Source organism: Copadichromis virginalis, linkage group LG5 (genome assembly GCF_057382275.1).
Source record: "Copadichromis virginalis isolate Kocher_CV1m ecotype Utaka linkage group LG5, C_Virginalis_male_GT1.1, whole genome shotgun sequence".
NCBI classification, from domain to species: domain Eukaryota; kingdom Metazoa; phylum Chordata; class Actinopteri; order Cichliformes; family Cichlidae; genus Copadichromis; species Copadichromis virginalis.
The window spans coordinates 14,335,301-14,356,324 of record NC_140622.1 but is presented as its reverse complement, the minus strand read 5'-3'; the positions used below and the strand labels follow the sequence as shown (position 1 = coordinate 14,356,324).

General features: G+C 39.6%; 2 protein-coding genes across 2 annotated transcripts; both read right to left on the bottom strand.

Annotated features, from left to right (window-relative positions):
* Positions 1-6,343: 6,343 nt before the first annotated feature.
* Positions 6,344-9,169, bottom strand: drd5a (dopamine receptor D5a). Its single transcript, XM_085456077.1, has one exon. It carries the CDS (start codon positions 8,762-8,764, stop codon positions 7,382-7,384), a length of 1,383 nt encoding a protein of 460 aa, XP_085312203.1. The 5' UTR covers positions 8,765-9,169; the 3' UTR covers positions 6,344-7,381.
* Positions 9,170-10,592: 1,423 nt separating this feature from the next.
* Positions 10,593-20,541, bottom strand: otop1 (otopetrin 1). Its single transcript, XM_085458026.1, has 6 exons — positions 20,142-20,541; positions 19,809-19,945; positions 19,393-19,451; positions 19,050-19,180; positions 12,672-13,579; positions 10,593-11,997 (listed from the first exon to the last, which is right to left on the bottom strand). Exons 1-6 carry the CDS (start codon positions 20,524-20,526, stop codon positions 11,827-11,829), a joined length of 1,791 nt encoding a protein of 596 aa, XP_085314152.1. The 5' UTR covers positions 20,527-20,541; the 3' UTR covers positions 10,593-11,826.
* Positions 20,542-21,024: the final 483 nt, after the last annotated feature.

Here is a 21,024-nt window from a genome sequence, read left to right as displayed (position 1 = left end):
CATTAAATAGTAACAAAACAGGAAAGTGTTAACTTGACTGTTTTCACTCTTCTCTTATATCTAAATATTACTCAGAGACTTCTACAGTCGGACCAGTCCCAACATAAGCAGTAGCAGCAGTAACACCTTTTACAAGAAGCCGTAACAAGCAAAATGTTGTACATAAAACAAATAATAAAGTGCTGTAGCTGAAATCATTTCATATATTTTAATCTACAAGGTCATAAAACAATATTGGCAACTTAATTAGTAACATGAATTAAAGTGATCATCTACAAAATTAAAATAAGTCCAAGTGACAATTTATAAATCATTGCATGTTTTTATTTATATTCAAAGCTTTTAATATAGGGTTGTAAGATCAATTAAAATATCTCCTTGCAAAGTATTTAAAAATCACATCACGATGTGAGGGAGACAGCTCAAACTGAAACAAATGAAATTATTTGCGTCCATAATTAACAGTCAGTCTTAGCTGATAGATGGACTCTTGCTGTTCAATTGCAAAGTGTTACAAATGTGCACCTGACCGTGTCGCGTGAACTCCAATTTTCCACAGAGCAGATTTATCTGAACGACGTCTGCTAGATGACAATAACAAAATACAAGGCGATGAAGAGTCACAGAGCAAAAGATCCACACATTATTGATTTATAACCACCAGATCTTAAAGTATTGACTTAAAGCTCAGATGTTTGTACATAAGAGCACTGCATCATTGCTCTCCATGCAGCATTTTCCATTTTATGCTTTCATCCTCCTTGTAAAACTACATAACGCTTGCCTCAGGGCTTTCATTCCCATGTGGAGTCTGGCAGGTGATTCACATAGTGGTCATTTTGATGAAACGATTAAATTATACTGACACACGACTATTTAAACCTGAATACAGTTTTCAGTAGCTGATTTCTCCGCAACTGATTGCGTGAATATTTTTCACCTCTCAGAGGAAGATTATGGAAAGAAACAATATTTCTTCCTCAGTTATCAATGGAAAAAAAATCATGTAATTATAACTTTTGCATATGCAGAAATTACCACAATATTTTCAAACGAGGACCTCATAATTATGACTCACCATGCCATGATTACAATACTGGGATTTTTTTTATCTCTTTATTGTGATAGAGCTGTTTTAATTATAAGAAGAGGCTCCGTCAGTTCAGTGTTTTCTGTTTTTTTATAAGCGCTGCAAGAACAGGGATCTTTTCTTACAATAAAAAGGTATTTTAATATGTTTTTTTTATTATAAGCAGCATGGTTCTCTACATTTCTCTACATTTCCGGCCAGTATGTATTAATATTTTATTCATAGTTATATAGAATCACTTTCTTTGTCAATGTCAGCCATCTGTAAACTTTGTTTTGTTTTCCAAAGGAGAGCAATCTGGCTTCAAACTTGCTCTATACTGGCACTTGATCAGGATCCCTTCAGTAGAAGTCACTAAATGTCTGGTACAGACAGCATTACTGTCATGAAAAAACTGGCCGACTCCAGCCAGTCTGTGCATTTGTAAGATGCTATGTTGCACATCTAGATGGCCCTTGTGAAAATAATTTATCAAACTTCCTCACTGTTAAAATGTTAATATATGTTTGTCTCTGCTTTAAGGTTTGATGCATTGTGCATTCAGATGTGCTCTTGTGCATACCTTTTGTTGTAACAAGTTGTTATTTGAGTTGTTGTTGTTGTGTTCCTATCAATTCAGTTTTATTTATATAGCACCAAATCACAAAAACAGTATAACAGAATAATATTTAGAATAATAGCATTTGGCTAATTCTAATAAATAAATAAATACTGGCAACTACTTTTCCCCCTTAAAAGTGTATATTCTTGTTCTTGTATTTTTTGAGTATTTCCTGTTCTGTCCCTCTCCTTCAGAGAGAAACTGTTTGTACTGAAACCACAAACACTCCAAACTGAGTCTTGCCTCAACATCACCTGTTTTGCTCTGCCCACGTGAGAGTTTGTGCAGGACCTGGAGCCTTTTGGGGAAATAGACACCAGTCAGTCTCTGCATTCAAGCTCACCAGAGTAACTCAAAACCTCAGACTGCGTCAGAGAGAGGAAAAGGATGGTATGGCAGCAACAGTTAAAAGAAAGTGTCAGAGAGGAATGTCTGATCTTCAAAGTTGAACTGTTCTAATACAGGTATGCAACAGCGTTTTGGTGATTTTGAAAGAGAGCGCTTCTTTAACAATGCAGTTCAAAAGACAGCCTAAGTCTTTTTTTTATCTCAAGAAGAAAAAACATGCAATTGTTAAAACTTTGGTGGAGTTGAAAGAGTCATTGTCTGAGTGGAACATGACAGTGTCGGTATAGGACGAAAAGTGAAGGAATAAGATGGAGAGACATTAATATTAGTGAGATTTCACTCAGAAATGTTATACTGATCTATATGTTCAAACCAGTCTACTGCACTCTTGGGGTAGACGAATGCAAATTATAGTCTCCTAGAAAAATACAGTCAAACTTATTTCAAGCCCACTCTACCCTGAGGCTAACTCAGAACTGAGTCACACTGGTATCAATCAATGACTTCTACCAGCTAATCATGGTAGCAGACCTAAACAAGCATCGCACAGCATAGCCTTTCTTCTTTAAATTAAAAAAAAATAAAAAATCATGATATTAATTCCTGCCAAATGTTACCTGTGCTCATCTCCTGGCTGTCACTTGTCATGTCCAATTTCCTTTGGCGGGTTCCTGTGATCACGCAGCTACCCTGAAGTCTCGGTGGAGAAATTCCAGTAAAAAGCATCAACATTGCATCATGCATTTTCTTTTTGAATCTTTTTTTGAAGAAGTTTGATGTTCACATCAGCTGCTAGATAAACACTGTTTACCGCCGCTGCAAATTTTCTGCCATTTATTTTTATTGTTGTTGCACTCTTTGCTGATGTTTTCCTTGTAAAACATGCTTGTAGCTGTTTAATATTTTCAAAGGGAACACTTTTTTCTTCACGTAAACAGTGTTTGAAGCAGTGACACAGTCAGCCATGTTTTTCAGTTTTAAAAAAAAAGTCAACAAAGCTGTGTAGCTTGATACTTAATTTTCGACGTTTTTGGAACTTGTCCATGATTTTGAAACTACCATCTGTAGGTAGTGATGGGTTATCCCATAATACAGGCCAGGTTTGAGTTAGGGTAATTAAAGGGCCCTTTTACCCTGCTTGCAGCTCACACCATTCAAAAAAGGAAAAGAAACAACTGCCTCTTCTGCTTTTTCTAAGATGACTGAAATCTTCTGAAGAATAAGGAAAAAGACATGCTGAGAACCCAGTGAGGGAGTGAAATGAAAAAAAAAGTAGTGTCTACTTTCTAGCAAGGTAAAAAAGACAGATTCGAACAAATCTCTTGTAGCGGTGGTTTTGAATGTTCTGAATGCGTGTGCTTCATGTGGCTGGCTGCATGTGCGTGTGTGCGTGCGTGCAGAGTGATTTTGATGAATGTGTCCTGACGGATGGTGTAACCCCCCTAAAGCCTGCCTCTACTTCCTCTCCAGCTCTCCTGTCATGCCTGCATATCGAGGTCAAACCACCTTTCAAATCTGTTCCACACTGCAATGGCACAGCACAGAGAATGAATAAACAGCTCGTAACCTGGAATTCTTCTACTTCCCTGTTTTTCACTCATTTAATGAATGAATGCTTAAAAAAAGCCTTAATTTTTTTTTTTTTAAAAAAGACATCAATTTTGTGTCATTACTCCTGTGTCAGTTCAAGTAGATGTCATGACCCAGGAAATCTGACATCAAAACCTCCTACTTTAATTATACCCCTGATGCAATTAATGAAAAATGAAGGGTCAAAGTGCATCACTCCTTAAGCCCTGAATATGATGGTACCAGTCACTGCTAAATCATCAGTCAAAGCCTGATGTGTTCTTGCTGAGGTATCACCTACTTTCCAATTCTGTCAGAAGCAGCCTGTTTTATCAGTCCCCTCCTGCCATCACCCACCTTTCATCCAAATGAGAGAAACACTGACCAGCAATGGGAAGGAGGTGGTAGGTTAGTATAACATTGAAGAGTAGCCTCTGGGCTCCAGTTATAACAGGCTTTCTTCTCAGTGTCATTTAATTGTATTCCCCTGGCATCTGTGTGAAATTTTCTCTTATGAGGGAACATAACTTAATTTCTAACAAAAAAAGAAAAGAAAAATGTGTCAAGGGAGATACTTTGCAGAAGAACAGCTGTGTCATTTAGAGCGCATTTGGATTGGACGTAGATTATTTTTTCCTCCATCACTTGAGTTATAACTTTAGGTTTGAGACATGCAATGAGGCTTTAAACTCCTGTTTTTTTTAGTGTTGTTGAATTATAAATTTTCAGCTATGTCTTGATAGTCTGTGTGGCCAACAAAAGTGTATATCTTTCCATTTTGTGCTATCATGTCTTACTTTATTGTAATTGTTAGCAGTTAATTCTACACTAAAAATGTTAATTCACTTATCAAATAAAAAAAAGAACTGCAGAGGAAATAAAATGTGACTGTTTAGACATCAAAACATCTATTTTTGAGTGGTTTAATTAATATTTGATTTATTATATAGCAAAATAAGTAATAGTATTTGAGCAAGTAAAGTAAATATAGTACTCATTATTCCACTATTTTCTTATATTTTACATGGGAAGCCTGTTATAAACTCGTGATACAGTGGATTGATTTAGATTAAGTAATTAAAATACAACTACAGCTTTTAAATTATTTTGAAGGCATGACTGACTCAAGTTAAATGCTTTTGCATATTTTTACAGCATTTTCTCTTATTTAGTTTTGGACTCCTCTAACGTCACCAGACTCAGACTATAAAGCTTGTGCTTTAAGCAGGTTGAAAGTCTTTTTTTTAAACTCAGTTTTCTTCCTTTTCAAAATCTGCTTGTATTACCCACAATTTTACCGGCTTCAGTTTTCTCAGAAATTTGAATGTCTGACGCCAATAATGGCAAATAACCTCAAGCATACATGGGTAGCCCCGCATGTTCTTCTGTTTGCTTGTTTTTTTTAACTTGGTGTCTTAAAGTGACACCTCAAACAAAACTCACAGATGTCATGCAGAATCTGTTTGCGTCTCCCTGCCAAGAGACAAAAACGTTCTTTTTTTAATAGGTGGGTTACAGGAAGCTGCTTACCAATGTAGAGTTCCCATTTAAGTACACTGTCTAAATAATTCTTCCACCACTGGCAGCATAAATCAGGTAATGAATTACAGTGAACAGAACATCTTGGGTTAATATTAAAAATCTGAGTTCATACAAAGTAAAAAGAAAGTTTTCAAAAAATGCAAATGAAGTTATTTGGAAATTAATTATCTTGTGTTTTCTGTTGTACATTAACATGTTGCGGTAAATAGCTTCCTTGTGGTATTGCAGATTTAATATAGAAGACTGAGGAATCTGAATTATTGCCACAGACTTTCTTTTGTTGATGATTTATACAGCTATGATATGCATTATGTACTCTCTGGCAGTCATTCCATTGTTAATCCCTCCCTATTCGCATATTCCTTTGGCCAATACTTGTCACTCATCATGAAGCCTAGTAAAGCATTGAACCCGAGGTTGATGTATCCAGAATCCAAAAGTCAATTTTAGACATATGATTGAGTTGGAGTGCATCAGTCTAGATAACTGTGGCAAAAAGGAGCATTTTCTGTTTACTTGTGCCAAATGCAGGGATCAAACCATGAAGGGATTTTCACATAGTGGGTTTTGTCTTTTGTTGGAAAAAAAGGCTAAACTAACAGATGTTTCTGGCAATTCAAACTTTTGCTTCAGATATCATGTTATTTACGATGTCTAAACATTGATTGATTTCTACATTAAATAAAAATATTGCTTTACTGAAAAATAAATTGTAAGTACAAAAACGAGCTGCTTCGCTTCCATGTTCTGCTCTTTGTATTGCCTTACCTACACAACTGTGACTTCAAACCTTTCTTCGTGTGTAATAGAAAATACACCAGCTGGCCAAACCTGTGGAAGACAGGTCAAATCAAGTCTTGGTGGGGCAGCAGCTTGTATACCATGCAACCAAGTAACCACAACGTTCTTCATTTTGAGTGCACTTCTGGTGCATGTCATGTCCCCTCACTAGCTGTTTCTCTGCCAACACTTCCTGTCAATCTCAGCTGTTAAGATGTTCAAAGAATGCAAAATACCAAAAGAAGAAACATGTCAAAAGAACGGGTCAGATGTGGATGTGCATAAGAATGAACTCACTTCCTGTTATGCTTAAAATAAAATTCTCCAAGCTGCACAGAAACCACCTGAAATCCCGTTAGCATGAATATTGGGTTCGCGAAGATACCAGCTCACTCTGATGCATGACAGCATTTTATTAGACAAATGATGACACACTTCACTGTTTAAAGGACAGTAGTATACATTCAGATCAGGTCATCTGTACAGTACAAAGATAAGAGAGAAATGTGGGAGAGGTGATGCATGACATCCAGTTGTGTTGGGCCAATGGCCACACATGTATTTAGGCTTCTATAGTAACATTTCCTCTAGCTGACATGACACTGCACCCTTGTTGTGTCTATCAATGCTCTCCTTGAAGTCTTTGGTCAATCTTTCTCCTTTTAGTTATTTCAGTCAGAGTTGAATCGGGCTCATAAAGCAGAAGCATTACAGTAGTTTTGGCCTCAATGAGAAATAAATGATCACAAAAAGTAGTAATGCACACAGATTCCCCTTTTTTGTATTTATAGCATTAGATTATGTGATTTTTATCATCCAGGCATGTTGGAAGAGTCACTGGGGTGGTGCAGTGGCAAAACGCTTTAATACTGCATTTTGGCATTGTGTAACTTGAATTCTACAGGACACATTCCTTTTATGTCTCAAAGCTGTTATTTGAATAAGCTATAAGGCTCTGAAATAACTGCATTTGACTGTCTTGGTTTCACTGTCTGTAAGGCTTTCCCCCAGTTTTCATACTCAGTGGAAAGGCGAACACTGGATACACATGAAGTTATTAAGCAGCAAAGAGTCTTGTTTTTACAAACACTTTCCCTCAGTCATGATGGACATTAGACGATGATGCCATTAAAGCCTCTGAGTAAACAACAGCTTTAGCAACACTGAACCTTGAACAAAGGAACACAGACTTCACTTGTCATTTAAATAAACACCTACACATCAAATTTGTTTCAGACAACAAGACAACATCACATTTCATGTCAGGTTGGCCTTGTGGCTGCAGAGACATGCCCCTGCTTAAGTGTACTTTAGAGGGTTCCAAGACAGCCCTGAACCCAGAAGCAAGGGCTGCTGCACAGAAACCTCCTGTGAAGAGGCAAAGAGCTGAGTGAACAATGAAATTATTATCAATACATCCAGTTACGCACGGGGAGAGACAAGGTGTGGAGTCAGTGTAATCCATTGGGTGTGAATGGTGACATCCTGTCAAGGCTGATGTCTGCCTCGCAGTCCTCCAGGTCACAAACCGAGTCGGTGGCGTTTTCGTGGTTGTGAGAAAATTGTGAAATCCTGTCGAAAGTCTCCTCATGCTCGATACATTCAACGACATTGGGGATCATATTCACATAAGCGTTCGCGATTTCTTTGTGGATGAGGGTATCTTGGTTATACGACACCAGCTCGTTGCTGATGTTAACAGTTTCCACTGGCGTGTTGGAGCAGAAATAGCGGCAGCCCAAGAGGCTGGCGAAGGCCTTCCTGAACTCAGCGTTGAAGGCGTATATGATGGGATTCAGGGAGGAGTTGGTCCAGCCGAACCACACGAAGACGTCAAAGGTCGTCTCGCTTACGCACGGAAGACCCGCATCCCGGTCTGCCGCCGGCCTGTCGCAGAACGGGACCATGCAGTTTAAAACGAAGAAAGGTAGCCAGCAACACACAAAGACACCCATGATCACCGACAGAGTTTTGAACACTTTGGTTTCACGTTTAATCGACGTTTTCAGTGTGTTGTGGTGTTGGCACTCTATTCTGTTGGTCCTGCAACTTTGCGCATGTTCTGCCGCTCTCTCCAGAGAGGCTATTCTTCTAATTTGTATTTGCGCAATCCGATATATCCTGGTATATGTTACAATCATAATTGCCACTGGGATATAAAAACTTATCAAGGAGGAGGATATCGCATACTCTCTGCTCAGACTGGAGTCGCAGTTTTCCTCTACCTGCCTACTTATGGAAGAGTTGTGCGCCCCAACCATGTCGTCACCGCTGGCTTTGTGCCAATTTAGCTGGACCGGTATGAATGAAATGAGCACAGACAACGTCCAAGTGATGCTAATCATAACAAAGGCAACTCGCTGGGTCATTTTCCTCTCGTAGCGGAAGGGACTGGAGATGGCCCAGTATCTATCCACGCTGATAATGCAGAGGTTAAGGATGGAAGCGGTGGAGCACATAATATCAAAAGCAACCCACACATTACAGAAAGTGCCAAACGGCCAATAGCCAGCTACTTCTGCCACAGCTTTCCAGGGCATAACCAGGACGGCTACGAATAAATCCGACAGCGCTAGGGACACGATGAAAATGTTGGTGACTTTGGTCCGTAGGTGCCGAAAGCGCAGCACCGCGGAACACACCAAGATGTTCCCCAGCAGGGTCCATAGGATAAGCAGAGAAAGCAGACAGCCCGTCACTGTGCGTGCCACCATATCCCTTCTCCCGTCGCTTTTTGCCTCAGTTTCAGTACTGTTCCACATAATCTCTCCGAGGGGTGCCCGCGCAGAGTCAATACCCTGCACTGACGAGAGATACTTTGCTGGATTCTCCATTTGCTTCTTCAAGTAAAACTGAAGTCCATTGCTCCGTGCGCGGGGACGGGCTCAGTTATCGGCCAGCCATCGTTTTGTCCCCAATGATCAGCCTGGCTGCCTGCCTTATGTGGAGTGCGAAACAGAGGGAACGAGACAATTGCGCGTGTTAAAAGTGAGCCAGGCGACGTGTCAGGTGCGCTGAGGGGCTGAAACGCAGCACGTAGTGGCGGGCGCATGTTGCAGCCTTTACGGTCGGATCGTCTGACCTGGCTTCCAGTTTGAAGCTTTCTGCACAAGATATCCTGAGCGTAGCGTGGGTAAGGAGGGAGTCCCAACACACTAACTTAGCCAGGGCTGTGCGCATACACTGACACTGCTGTGCGTAACACATGCATGTTACGCACAGCCGTCCACTGCGTCGGGACTGGGTAGAGAGCATTCGGTATTTTCAGGGATTTTTTTTCTTGTGTGTGTGTGTGTGTGTGTGTGTGTGTGTGTGTGTGTGTGTGTGTGTGTGTGTGTGTGTGTGTGTGTGTGTGTGTACTCCAAAGAGAGCAATTACAAACTTCCTATCAGCTGCGGGTTTTCATCCAGTTATGGATAGTGTTATAGCCTGGTTTATATTTAAGCCCTATTATTACGACAGACTTCAGAGAGACAACACTGTGCATTTCTGTCCAAGTCCAGAGAGAGCATTTACAATCTATATTATACACACAAAACTACAACATACGCCCATGAAGTGACAGTGAAAGAACGGAGCCTTACTCGTAGTCTAACAGTGCAGAACTGTCCGTGGTGCTGAAAGCTGAGAACCCCATCTATCTATCTATCTATGTAAAATTTTCAGTGAATAATGAAAATAATAAAACCCATCTAACACATCTTTAGGTAATATGACAGGCTACTTAGATACTTTCATTGCGTTTGCCTTATTAATTTAAAAAAAGGTAATTTTCAACTATGGAAGTTTTATCTTTTCTTTTTTTTCGGTATTCTTTTGTCTCCCGACGGCAGCGACTGAAGGTCATAACCCACCCATTTAGCCGAGTTGTCCGAACAGGTGAGTCACATTCACACTCCTAGGGAGCATGTTAGGCCGGGAGCTGCTCTGCGTCGTCGTGTGCCTGTGCAGCAGACTCGCCGTTTCCGGCTTTGAAACGTCACGGGTATTTTTAGACGCCTCCGCCTGCCTGTCAAATCGTTCTGACACAACGTTAAAATCATCCCCCGACGCTCAATGCCATATTCTCTGAAGTAGCATAAACATAAGCTCGTGATGCCATGTCAGGAGACAACCTGTGTCCGACACTGCATTTCCTTTTTACGCAGACAGCACACGTTAGTTATCTATAGACGGGTTGGTGTGGAGGTCGCTGCAAAAGATGACTGATATTTTGCAAAGTGTATATTGCGGATTACTATTTCCAATTTAACACCAAACTATAGGACTTCTATTTTGAAGTCACAAATAGAAGCACAATTGTGCAGTTCTTCGTTGCTGTTGGTATGCTTTGCAACTTTGTATGTCTTCAAATCTAAATCTATCCTATCTTTATCACTTATTTTTTAAGAAATCGTAAAACAGTCATTTAAATGAAGACCATCAGGCAGTATCATTTGGATAGTCCAAAGCAGTCTCAACAAAAGACATAAATACGTTGCGCCATCCTGTGGTGCGTAGGCACACTGCATCTGTTACCCTTCCAGACTTTTATTGAAGAGTGAACAGAGTGTGTAGCAGGTTAAGCAACACGACATGACATAAAGATAGTTCTTGTTTATTTCAACAGGAAAAAGATATGAAATTACAACTAACTTTAGACATCATTTCTCAATAGCACCATTTAACTGAAATTTCACAAAATCATAGCGCACCCTTTAAATGATTTTGGTCAGTATAACAGTATTTACTAAGATGGCAGAAAAATCTGCAAAACAAAACATTTTGCACAACTTGGCACATATTGAGAGCACATACAGTATATGGCACCAGGCTGAGAACCTGCTGAATGTCTAAGATTATTTGGTGATCTGATACAAACTAGTACAGTACTATTATATATCTGTGGTTTTAATAGAGGAGAAGCAAGTGTTGTCATTTATATCAGTGTGATGGTTTTCATTTCTGGTTCTTCAGATGTAAACATCAGTCCGCAGTGCCATGCAGCAGTTGTCACTGCAACAGTTTGTTTTGCAAAAATCCCATCCTTATGCACAATCATGTTAATGCACATTAGTTCAGTGTTATCAAGGTCCAGAAGAGAAGCCTTTTTTAACACAACTTCTTGATTAGTTCAACAGAGCAGCAAATGAGAACGCAGTAAGACACTGAGGAACCTTAAATGGCTGAGAAAGGGAATTAAGTGCTACATCTGAGAACTAATATCCAACTCAAAAGATGATTTAATTTGTTTGTGCTTAGATTGGCACTTACAACTTAAGTGTTCACTAACCTAACTACTTAGGCAAGCAAATGAGAACCTTATCCATGTAAAGTATGAACATTTTAAATGCAGATAAAGTAAGGATCAGGTGGCACACCGCTGAGCTTGTAGCTGTTAAATACAGTACTATTGGATATTGAAAATAATGAGTGTTTATGTAGTTCCTCTGCAGTCTTTTTGTATATGGTAATCATGTTGGTAGGGTGTTATTTTATAATAGTAATTATGTTTTCAGTCACTAATATGAAATAATATAGAAAGTGTATGTCAGCTAAAGCATATATTGTACATGATCCACCTGTTAGAAACCCCACTGTAATGTTACTACAATATAAAAAGTACAAAGAACCCTTTCTAAATTCATAAAACCAAATATTTTTTTCATCACTAGCTTTAACAACCCTTGCATTACACAAGCTAATTCTTTAAGGAACCAGGTCTAATAGGTTTGTCCTCCTCTGCAATCCCCACAGTGAGGGATCAACGTTTGTCTCCACAGATTACTTTCAAGTCTGTTGGACTGTGATCCAGACTGCCTCCTGAATGGTTGACCTGCGCTGTGACACACTCTCGAGAGCCAGTGGTGACAAGTGTTCGTGTGCATGTTGCCATTGTCAGTCATCTGCTATTTTGTCAGACTCTGGAGAACACCTCGAAGAGGGAGGCAACTGCATGCATGCGGTAGAAAAGGTTCAAAGGGATGGCAAAATTGAGAACTGTGCTCCATATGCTGAAGCCATATGTCTCCTCTTCCAGTCCGTTGTCATACTGTGGCCTGCAGCCAAAGGCAGAAAGAATCCACAGCTGAAATGGAAAAAAGAGAGAGCTCTAATTAGATACACCTGAATTCATATACTTTTAGCTACTTAGGGGCAGAACAACAAGGTAGAAACACAACAGTGTCATTTTATAAGGCTTAAAGTTGCCTGTTTATATTATTATATTTGAAATTCAATTAGCCAAAAATGCTGTAATTAGTCTCTATTACCTCTATTTTTACTTTTGCTACCATCACTCCTGAGGAAAATATCTCAGTGCTCCACTACCTTCACCACAAGCTAGTAACGTCCTCACTTTAGTTATAATCTCAGTTATAGCTAATGATTGTTACACGTCACATAACACTTAATGGAGAGTTTTGTATCTGTTGTTGATGAGAGTAGTGAAACTAAACCAAAACAATACAAATGTGGCTTAAGCATATTAAAATGAGGGTGATTGGCATGGAATCCCTCTTTGTGTTTACCACTATGGCAGTAGTGAATAGCAAATATATTAATTACAGAAGCTTAAAATGAACAAATAATAACTTTTGACTTTTGGGAGTCATCCTAGCAAAAAGAAATGAACTTCGCATTTTGTTGGGTAAAATACACTTAATCAAATGAAGTTTCAAATGGTCAGTAGATTTTACATCAGCTCGATCAATTCCACCTATTAAAAAACTAATCATCACAGACCAGTTAACCAGTGCTTACCGAAATGTTACACATAATAAGGAAAACAGCAATATTCTTCAGGATCTGCCTCTTTATATTTGGGCGTTCCACTGTTTCGTTTCCCACAGGCGCTGGCACATCTGAATGTTTCCGTGGGCATCCATAAACCTGCTCACTCTCCTCCTGCTCGCTCTCAGTAGAGACACAGCTCCTGTCTGGAGATTCAAAAGTTCGGTTGATGATGCCATTGCACGGCGGAGCGAGAGAGGAAGTGACAGAGAAGACTTCTGGAGCAGCTGGTAACTCTGGGTCCTGCCTCTCTCTATCCTCTTGCTGGCGATACAAAGACTCTATGATGAAGAGATTCTGGACATATTTCTCCAACACAATAAACAGAGAGTAGACCAAATTTGTCCAGCGGTAAGGAGGGTTACTTCCGGTGCTTAGCACAGACACTATGCTGCACCATGACATGAACCAGGAGCCAATGGAGGATCCAAACAGCACCTCCGTGTCCAGCTGTCTTGACGGGTTCTTGGAGGTGTCCAGCGGCATGTGGTTCACTCGGTATATAAGCAGACCCGAAGCACCGGCGCAGCACATGACCGTCAGCATGACGATGGCATAAATGTAGAACATGGAAACGGCTGACCTTCGCATCTGGATTGACTTCTCTACATGAGTAACGTAGACCACCAGTATTCCGATACTGCTGGCCAGGGCAAGTAGACCCACAAGAGGACCTAAGATCAAGCCCCGGTTTTTGGCAACCTGCCTTTTATGGTTTGAAGTGAGGTCAATGGTGCGTCCAATATTTCTCCACATCACGAAAAGCAAGACAGAAACAAAAATGTGGTATTCAATATTGAAGGGGTAGAGATAGTAGAGGCTGGTGGCGAACATGGAGCATGTGCTGGTGGTGCAGTTACATTGTGGTTCTGAGTACTCTGTAAAACAGTTAAAAATGTGGGCAAACACATGAGTTACAGGGAAATAGAACAATAAAAAGAAGCTGACTATGCCAGTGCTGTCTTACATTAGTACAGCCTGTCTGTTTTTTAAGATAAGAACAAAATGAAAGACATGTTAAGCAATGATACTGTTCTGAAAGCTAAATGTTAGAAATAATTTAAATGTAAAATAGAATGAATAGTAAATCTTTTACAGGTTGACAACAACAACAAAATGGATTATATTATCATTAAAAACATAAAGATACACAATAATCATTCAGATTCCACACTACAAGTATACACACATATGCCATAACAGAATGTCTATCTCAAGGTTTAATATTGTCTGACTCAACATCAAACATGGCATGTGCAGGTCAGATAGCAATGTACAACCCCAATATAAAAAATGCTGGAATACTGTGTAAAGTGTGAGTTAAAATTAAATATTTAAAATAATATATTTATCACACATTTATTATTTCATGAAAAAAATATTTGCTCATTTTGAATTTGATGGCAACAGCATGTCTCAAAATAGTTGGAATAGGGGCAACAAAAGTGTGGAAAAGTAAGTAGTACTGAAAAGAGACAGGTCAACGAACATTTTGCAACTAATTAGGTTAATTGGTAACTGGTCAGTAACGTGATTGGGTAGAAAAAGGACATCTTAGAGATGCAGAGTTTCTTTCTGTAAACTGTATCTAGAAATTGTGGAACAAATTTAGAATAATGTTCCTAATAATAACGAAGGCAAAGGAGCTTGCAAAGAAAAGCGTCTGGACTTCTTTAAGTTGCTTCTTTAACTTTCAAGCAACTTAAAGAAGTCCAGACGCTTTTCTTTGCAAGCTCCTTTGACTACAATGACCTGGATGACTGAGAACCTTCACAGACAATAATAATGAAGATTTTGAATATCTCATTATCTACAGTACATAATATCATTAAAAGATTCAGAGAATATTGATAAATCTCTATGTGCATAAGACAAGGCTCAATTTTGGATTCGTCTGATTTTGGGATGCTTCCAAAAGGTCACATCCTTTAGTATTATTAAATAAATATTATTAAATCCTTTTTATGAGGCATTTTTTGAAAACATGGATGCTGCTTTCTCCAGGTTAAAGAAGAGGGAGACAATCCAGCCTGTTATCAGCGCTCAGTTTAAAAGCCTTCATCTGTGACAGTATGGGGATGTAATGTAATTGGCAGCTTGCACATTTGTAAAGTGCTGAAAGATGTATATAGGATTTAGAGCTACATATGCTCCAATCCAATCAATATCTTTTTTCAGGGAAAGCCTTGCATATTTCAGCAAGACAGCTAAACCACATACTGGATCTATTACAGCAGCATGGTTGCACAGTAGAAGAATCTGGGTGCTGAGAATTTCACCAGTTGAAAGCATTTGCCACATCGTGAATGAAAAAATATGATGATGATTCAGGACTCTTGGGCAGCTAGAATGCTATATAAGATGAGAATGGAACAACATTCCTCTCTCAAAACTCCAGCAGCTGTCTCCTCTGTTCCCAGATGTTTATGGACTGTTGTTAAAAGCGAAGAGGATACTACGCAGTGGTAAACAAGATTCTGTCCTAACTTTTTTTAGTCATTTAGCTGCCCTAAAAATTCAAAATGTGATAATATTTATATTAACATGATATGTCTCAGTTTAAACATTTGATTTGTTTTCTGTGCTCAGTTTAAATGAAATGTGGGTTGATAAAATTTGCATATCATTGCATTCTGTTTTTATTTACATTTTACACAGTGTCCCAACTTTTTAAAACTTTAAATCAGGCTCACATGAAATAACAGAGTGCTCTGTTTAGGCTTATTCCTCTCTTTTGATTTTTAACCATAAAAATATGTTTTTTTTGGGTTTTGAGACAAATTTTAAGCTATTGAATTTTTACTAATCTTCTCTAATGAATGTGTTGATATCCTTGTGCTGCCCTAAGTTATACTGTACTATGACAGGACATCCCAACTTTTTGGTTTGTTGCAAACCCCTTTTGAGTGCATGTGGTTTGTGGAAGCTGTAGCATATTCACATTTAGAATAGAATAGAATAGAGTTCAACTTTATTGTCATTGCACATGCACAGGTACAGGGCAACGAAATGCAGTTTGCATCCATCCAGAAGTGCTTTAGTGATATAGATATATTACAATATATATTAGCAATAATATAGATATGTAAGTATATTACAGAAATGGGTCTATTTATATCTCTCGGCTGGCCTGGGAAAGCCTTGGTATTCCCCCGGATAAGCTGGAGGAGGTGGCTGGGGAGAGGGAGGTCTGGGCCTCTTTGCTTAGGCTGCTGCCCCCGCGACCCGGCCCCGGACAAAGCGGATGGGGATGGATGGATGGATGGATGGATGGAAGGATCTATTATGGTATGTTATAATGTACACGGTATGAAGTATGTTGTGAATATTCTATAACTATAAGTATGTACAGGCTGTAGTGAGTACAAGCTATGTACAGGCTATGAACAGGATATAAATATGAAAAACTATACAGAATATGAAATAAATAACTTTACAGAAATCTGAGATATATAGTTATACAGAAATGGGAACTATGCAAGTTGTAAACAGTTGTAGGGTTAAAAATTATCGTATGTACAGAATGATTATTTACACAGAGCTATACAGTAGTGCAGTTAAGATAAGTGAGATATGTGGATAATTTCTACAGAGGCTATATAAAGTACTAGTGGTTGTGAGTGGTGGTTCAGTCCATGTTATTATTGTGTGTTTGAGGGTACAGTTGTCCATTGTGTGTGTGTGTGTATGTTCAGTCCATGAGTTTGGGGTCTTTGATGATTTTCCCAGCCCTTTTCAGACACCGCTTCCTGTAGATGTCTTTTATGGCAGGAAGTGGTGCTCTGGTGATGCGCTGGGCAGTTTTCACGACCCTCTGCAACGCCTTCCGGTCCGAGGCAGAGCAGTTCCCGTACCAGACTGTTATACAGTTGGTCAGGATGCTCTCGATGGTGCAGCGATAGAAGTTCACCAGGATGTCTGAGGACAGGTGGTTCTTCCTCAGAGTCCTCAAGAAGAAGAGGCGCTGGTGAGCCTTCTTGACCAGCTTGGAGCAGTTGGTCATCCAGGTGAGATCCTCTGAGATGGATTGTATTGAATGCTGATCTGAAGTCTATAAACAGCATTCTGGCGTATGTGTTGTTGTTGTCCAGGTGTGAGAGGACAGAGTGCAGTGCAATGGAAACTGCATCCTCTGTGCTCCTGTTCTGGCGGTATGCGAATTGGTGGGGGTCCAGGGTGGGGGGGAGACAGGATTTGAAGTGTGCTAGGACCAGCTGCTCTAAGCACTTAGTGATGATGGGGGTGAGTGCTACTGGGCCGTAGTCACTGATTTATCCAAAATTGAGGAAATAATAATAATAATAATAATAATAATAATAATAATAATAATAATAATATGGAAGGAAAAAACCCAGAAGAATAAAAGTATTATTCTGTAGAGACTTGTAATTCTCTTTATTCAACAACATTTGTTTTATGATTACTTCTGACATCTTGTTGCTCGGTTTTACAAGACTACATGAATTTCAAAGCAAAAGATTTCTTTTAAAATTTTGTAGCCTCTCAACCAGTATACCACCCACTGTACTTACTGGTACACCCCCTTTTAATTTGGAATTTAAATATTTCTTCTTCTTAATATATATATTATTGCATTAATTGTTGGGATACCTTATCTCTTAACCCTTTAAGACCTACCATAGAACCAAGTTCGCCAGAGCTTATATTATATTTTTACATGCTGTGGAGCCATTTTTGGGAGCATTTCAAGTTGCTATACATCAATACAACCATTATAGCCCAAACTTTAATAATATGTCTGCATTAGGTGCATAGTAATTACATAAATTGCAAAAAAGTGCAATAAACTACAAAAAAATTGAAAATCGTTTTTGTTTTTTTAACATATATTTCTAGTTAGAGAAATTTAAGAGGCTTATCCCTCAAAACTGTAAATACAAAAAAGTTACACAAACTAGTTTCCCACCACAGGAAATTTATTTTGAGTGTCTTCATAGTTTTATTTTTGAAATACACCAATTTTTATATACTGCAGGAAAAACGAAAATAAATATTATAGTGCAAATTTGCAAAATAACAGCATATGCATCAAAATAAACTATTTCCAGCAGTGCAATATGAGTCCTAAGCATCCCAGAAACGACACAGAAAGTCATAAAGTCAAACATAACTTTTTAAAACACATAACAAGTAAAACACAAGCTCATAAGGCCCCGATCGTAAAAAACTACATTTCCGCACAATTACGTCACTTCCGGTTTCGGGCAGGTCATGCGGTCATGTGATAGTTTGCGCTGATGGACGTAGGAAGTGTTACAAACAGCTGATGGATCGGCGAAGCGTGTTTCTGGAATATCATGTTTTTGTTGCTGCAAGTGATTTTTATGCAGTTTTTGCAAAGCTATATGTGGAAGGAAACTGTGACCTAGGACAAGCTGATGGCATAAGATGTAAGTACAACTCCTCCAGTTTCATATGCAAAAAAAATTATTGCGCTAGCTTACTTGGTTGCAGAGCTACCGGGATTTAAAAATAGTTACGCAAAACAGAGCGTGCCCGCTCCGATCGGCTGTAAAGGGTTAATATGTTTTATGCCTTTTAAGCCCTTTAAACCTGTATTTGTGACACTGAGCTGTACAAAAAAAATAAATTGAACTAAATTTAAAAAGTGATTTTTATTTATTTATTTTATTTATTTAATGATGAAAATGCCAATATGTTTTTGTGTGTGATTGTTTGTTTGCGAGAGAAAGAGAGCAAGCAAGTTTCTGCTTTTGAGTATTTATTAATCATATTGTATTCGTTTGAAATTTCCTTCATTAGCTGAATGCACGTCTTGTACACTTCCTATGGTTACACTGTTGCCCTCTAGGTCTTAAGCCCCCTCCCAACTCACCTGCTCCTGGCCCCCATCGCCCCCCCCCCCCCTTTCCCCCCGAGCCCACTACTATGGTCATGCACCCTTTAATTAAAAAGTGAACAACAGTCAGGGTGCAGCCAGCCTCACAGTCAGCCGGATATGAAGAGGAGTAGCAGAACCCCTCAACCCTAAGCTTAGATGTATCAGTTACTGTAATTGCAGTACCCTTGGGACTAAGCAGCCTGGGGACAAAGCCGTCTGAGGTCAAGTGGGGGGTTGCCAAAGGAGGTGGTGGTGGCTGAAGTGTGGGGAAAGGACTGGGGAGGGGGCAACAATATGTGTCTTCTGAAACCTAATAGAGAGACATTCGACACAAACAAGACCCGCTGAGCAGCCAGGCTTACCTCCCTTGCACTTCCAAGCCCTCCTCTCTTTCCCTTTTCTTTCATCCACTGAAGTGAGTTCTCAAGCGGACTATTGTACTTTTCTTCTAAAAACAAGCCTGCAATCGACCCCCGGATCCTTACCTTTAGTGAGGTTTATGAGGCCCAGGGCAGAAAGTCTCCTCTTATGGTTGTTCAGGAAGTGTTCAGCCTCTGACATCACACCACTGCACCACAGGAGGATGTTGGTAAAGACTGCATGGATTACACCAAATCTGAGGAGACAGCAGTTGAAAATAAGACACCCGATCACCTAACAGCAAGTATAAGTGACAGGATTTAGCGGTGTTGTTGAGCTTGTTTCATGCCATTGATTAAAATAGAACTATGAACACATAATTTTCTTATGATTTGCAGGTGCAAAAACAAACAAAAGAAAAAAAGGATATATTGACTAAAGGCCCAGGTTATCGCACATTTCACACACCTCTCAAATGTTTCAAAGCTCTTGATGACATCCTTGATGTGAAACCAGAGAAAATGCACCTAAATAAAACCCAAACACAAGTCTTAAAAAAGCTTGACAAAGTCATATCCAAAATGCAGTTTAGTGATTTTATCAAGCTTCAGAAATACACTTCATAATATACTAAGCACATACTTATTGTAAACTTAATTCTATTTATTTGCTTAAGTCATTGCATTTAAAGATTCCCACTGATATATGCAGTTACACTCAAGCGACATGGACAATGATCGGATTATACTGTCGCAGCAACGCTCTCTACTTGCCTTAACAACAAAGAGCACATTATTCTAAGATCTTGAAATAGTATGTGGGAAAAAAAGATACTGCTGAAAGAGTGTCACATTTTAAAAATTAAACCTAGGCTGTGCACATACCTGTGCCATAGTGTGAGTTGCGTGGATGACAGGATATACCACGAGCACCGCCGACACACAAGGTTGAAAACCAACATATTGCCCAATTCGGAAAGCATCCATAATCAGTGAAAGGAGTGCAAGAAGGGTCAAACCACCTAGAAAAAGAAAGTTATTGAGCGATATAATCAAAGAAAATAAAGTCTTTGTGACCACATATGTTAACATTCAAGTTCTCTTTAAGTTATGAAACAAACATATAGTGGTCACGCGCATAAATCCCTTTAATTTTCACACTAACGGAAAAAACTGTTGCATAAGTGCGCATTTGCCTGTTTAATCTCGCAAACTCGCCTCTTATCCAGCCTGAGGTGGCGTGTACATCTTTTTCTGGCGGCACGCTCTTTTGCCTGTCCCGTACCAAGATGTACCACATCATCCAGAGCAGCTGGAGGATCATGAGGCAGGTAGTGAAGGACCGCAGATCCTCTTCTTTAATGGAGGGGTTCTTGTTTGCGATGGCAAGCATCAACGCCGCCCCGATCAACAGCAGATTGGTCCCGTATTGCCCGCTCAGGAACTCCGCGTTCTTCTTCGGATAGTCTTCGGACAAACTGATTTTTAGTTTGCTGAAGATCTTCTTGTCCTGCTCGGAGCTGGACGACGACGAGGAGCTGTTGCTATACTTGTTCGGACACATAATATCCAGGCCGTTATGTTCCACCATGGTGAGAGGCATGTGCAAAAGGCGCAGTGCTGGGAGAAATGGAAAGTCAAAGCCGTGCAAAAGCCGTGCGCTATAAGTGCATTTGAGGGAGGCGAGACGTGTAACCTGTTGCCTCTAGGTGGGGATTCAGATGGATAGGTACCGTGCCAAACATGCATTCAATCTTCAAGATCCGGCTCAGTGGCCACGCATAGTTTGAATGGGCTTGATAGATGCCATTGTCATCTTGTAGCCCTGAAACAAATATCTGGTCGTGTACCAGGCTCGCTGAGTCACTGAAAAGTGAAGATTATGTTTCAGTCTTTCCGAGAACGCGGTCTTCTTGGAACTACCATACGTTTACAAAAAAAAATAGCTGAGTCTGCTGTGCCAACCATTCAGCAGGCTACCTAAAGAAATAAAAAAAAAAAACTATGCGTGGGCTTGGCCACAATAACAGAAACAACTGAGCTGTGCCCAAACCCACCTCTTTAGAGCAGCTGCCAAACAGTCCGTCCAAGTCTGCTATCA

Excerpts from the sequence above, each read along its gene's own strand:
- drd5a (XM_085456077.1), bottom strand. The coding sequence starts at position 8,764 with ATGGAGAATCCAGCAAAGTATCTCTCGTCAGTGCAGGGTATTGACTCT.
- otop1 (XM_085458026.1), bottom strand. The coding sequence starts at position 20,526 with ATGCCTCTCACCATGGTGGAACATAACGGCCTGGATATTATGTGTCCG. Across the intron at positions 19,452-19,808 it reads CAACTCACACTATGGCACAG|GTGCATTTTCTCTGGTTTCA; the intron begins GTATGTGCACAG and ends GGTTTTATTTAG. Across the intron at positions 13,580-19,049 it reads CCTCATAAACCTCACTAAAG|AGTACTCAGAACCACAATGT; the intron begins GTAAGGATCCGG and ends ACTGTTTTACAG.